Source organism: Emys orbicularis, chromosome 13 (genome assembly GCF_028017835.1).
Source record: "Emys orbicularis isolate rEmyOrb1 chromosome 13, rEmyOrb1.hap1, whole genome shotgun sequence".
In the NCBI taxonomy this organism is placed as follows: Eukaryota; Metazoa; Chordata; order Testudines; family Emydidae; genus Emys; species Emys orbicularis.
In genome coordinates, this window is record NC_088695.1 from 12,815,919 (window position 1) to 12,817,786 (window position 1,868).

The 1,868-nt window shown below is 44.8% G+C and overlaps 1 protein-coding gene across 1 annotated transcript; it reads right to left on the reverse strand.

Annotated features, from left to right (window-relative positions):
• Window positions 1-619: 619 nt before the first annotated feature.
• On the reverse strand, window positions 620-1,573 carry LOC135888418 (olfactory receptor 10A2-like). Its single transcript, XM_065416225.1, has one exon. It carries the CDS (start codon window positions 1,571-1,573, stop codon window positions 620-622), a length of 954 nt encoding a protein of 317 aa, XP_065272297.1.
• Between the last annotated feature and the right edge of the window lie 295 nt (window positions 1,574-1,868).

Here is a 1,868-nt window from a genome sequence, read left to right on the forward strand (position 1 = left end):
TTGCAAAAAAAGTGAACATCATTCTCGGATGTATTAGCAAGAGCATTGTAAGCAAGACCCAAGAATTAATTATTCCATTCTACTCAGCACTGATAAGGCCTTAGCTGGAGTATTGTGTCCAATTCTGGGCACCGCATGTCAAGAAAGATGTGGACAAATTGGAGAAAGTCCAGAGGAAAGCAACAAAAGTGATTAAAAGTCTAGAAAACACAGCCTGAAAGGAAAGATTGAAAAAACTGTGATTAGTCTGGAGGAGAGAAGATGGAGTGGGGACATGATAACAGTCTTCAAGTATGTAAAAGGTTGTTATAAAGAGGAGGGTGATAAATTGTTCTCCTTAATCACTGAGGACAAAACAAGAAGTAATGGCATAAATTGTAGCAAGGGAAATTTAGGTTGGACATTAGGAAAAAACATCCTAACTGTAAGAGTAGTTAGGCACTGGAACAAATTATCTGGGGAGGTTGTGGACTCTCTGTCATGGTGAGGTAAGGGGGTTGAGAACAGGTTAGACAAACATGTGTCAGAGATAGTCTAGAGAATACTTAATCCTGCCCCAGTGCAGGAGACTGGACTGGATGTCCTGTCAATGTCGCTTCCAGGCTTACATTTCTATGATTCAACAAAACCTTTTTCTCCCCATGATTCTCCAGAAGGCGCCCTTCACCTCCTTGTTCCTCAGACTGTAGATAATGGGGTTTAGCATGGGTGTGAGGACTGTGTAGGACAGAGAGAGAAACTTGTCTGTGTCTGGTGAGTAGGAGGAATTAGGCTTCAGATACATAATGGCACCAGAGCCATAGAATAGCATCACCACCATGAGGTGTGAGGAGCAGGTGGAGAAGGACTTCCTCCTGCCCGCCCCCGAGGGCATCTTCAAGATGGTGGAGATTATGCTGATGTAGGACATGAGGATTAGCACAAACGGGAAGGAGACAAAGAACAGAGCCACCATGAAGACAGCAATTTCATTGCGGGAGGTGTCTCCACAGGCCAGCTTCAGCAGTGGAGGGATGTCACAGAAGAAATGATTAATCTCATGGGATCTGCAGAAGGGTAGGGTGAATACCACGCTGGTGTGACTGAAGGACAAGAGGAGACCAGTGAGCCAGCATCCAGCAGCCAGTCCAGTGGACACCTTCCTGTTCATAACCACGGAGTAATGCAGAGGCTTGCATATTGCAACATACCGATCGTAGGCCATAGACACCAGGAGAAAACACTCTGACCCACCAAGGAAAAAAGAGAAATAGGTTTGCACCGCACAGTCAATGAAAGAGATGGTCTTATCTTCCGAGAGGAGGTTGGCCAACATTTTAGGGATGGTAACTGATGTATAGCAGATCTCCAGGAAGGAGAGGTTCCTGAGAAAGAAGTACATGGGGGTGTGAAGGGCAGGGTCAGCCAACGTGAGGAGAATGATGAGGAGATTTCCAGTCACGGTGATCAAGTAGCTCAATAAAAACACGGAGAATAGCAAGTCTTGCAGTCTGGGAAGGGTGGAAAATCCCAGGAGAATGAATTTGGTCTGTACTGTGTGGTTTCCTCCTGCCATTCCTTTCCCATACTCCATCCTGCAAAAAAAAAGGGGGAAACCACCCCAATAGGACAAAAGGTTAAAAAATACTGATCTAAATTCTGGTTCAGATTTTAAACATTCCAAAATTTGAATCCTTGGTTTTGATTCAGGTTCTTCCTGACTGCCCTTTACTACTAACTAGGTAAGGAACTGTGCATTCTTTTAATTGGCCCAGATACTCAACTAGTGTGAAAGCAATTGAATGAGGCCAGACTGCCTGCTGGCTGATGTACAGCAACTGGGCATCTCTCTCATTGACTCAAAAGGAGCTACAGCAGATTTACATCAT

Excerpts from the sequence above, each read along its gene's own strand:
- LOC135888418 (XM_065416225.1), bottom strand. The coding sequence starts at position 1,573 with ATGGAGTATGGGAAAGGAATGGCAGGAGGAAACCACACAGTACAGACC.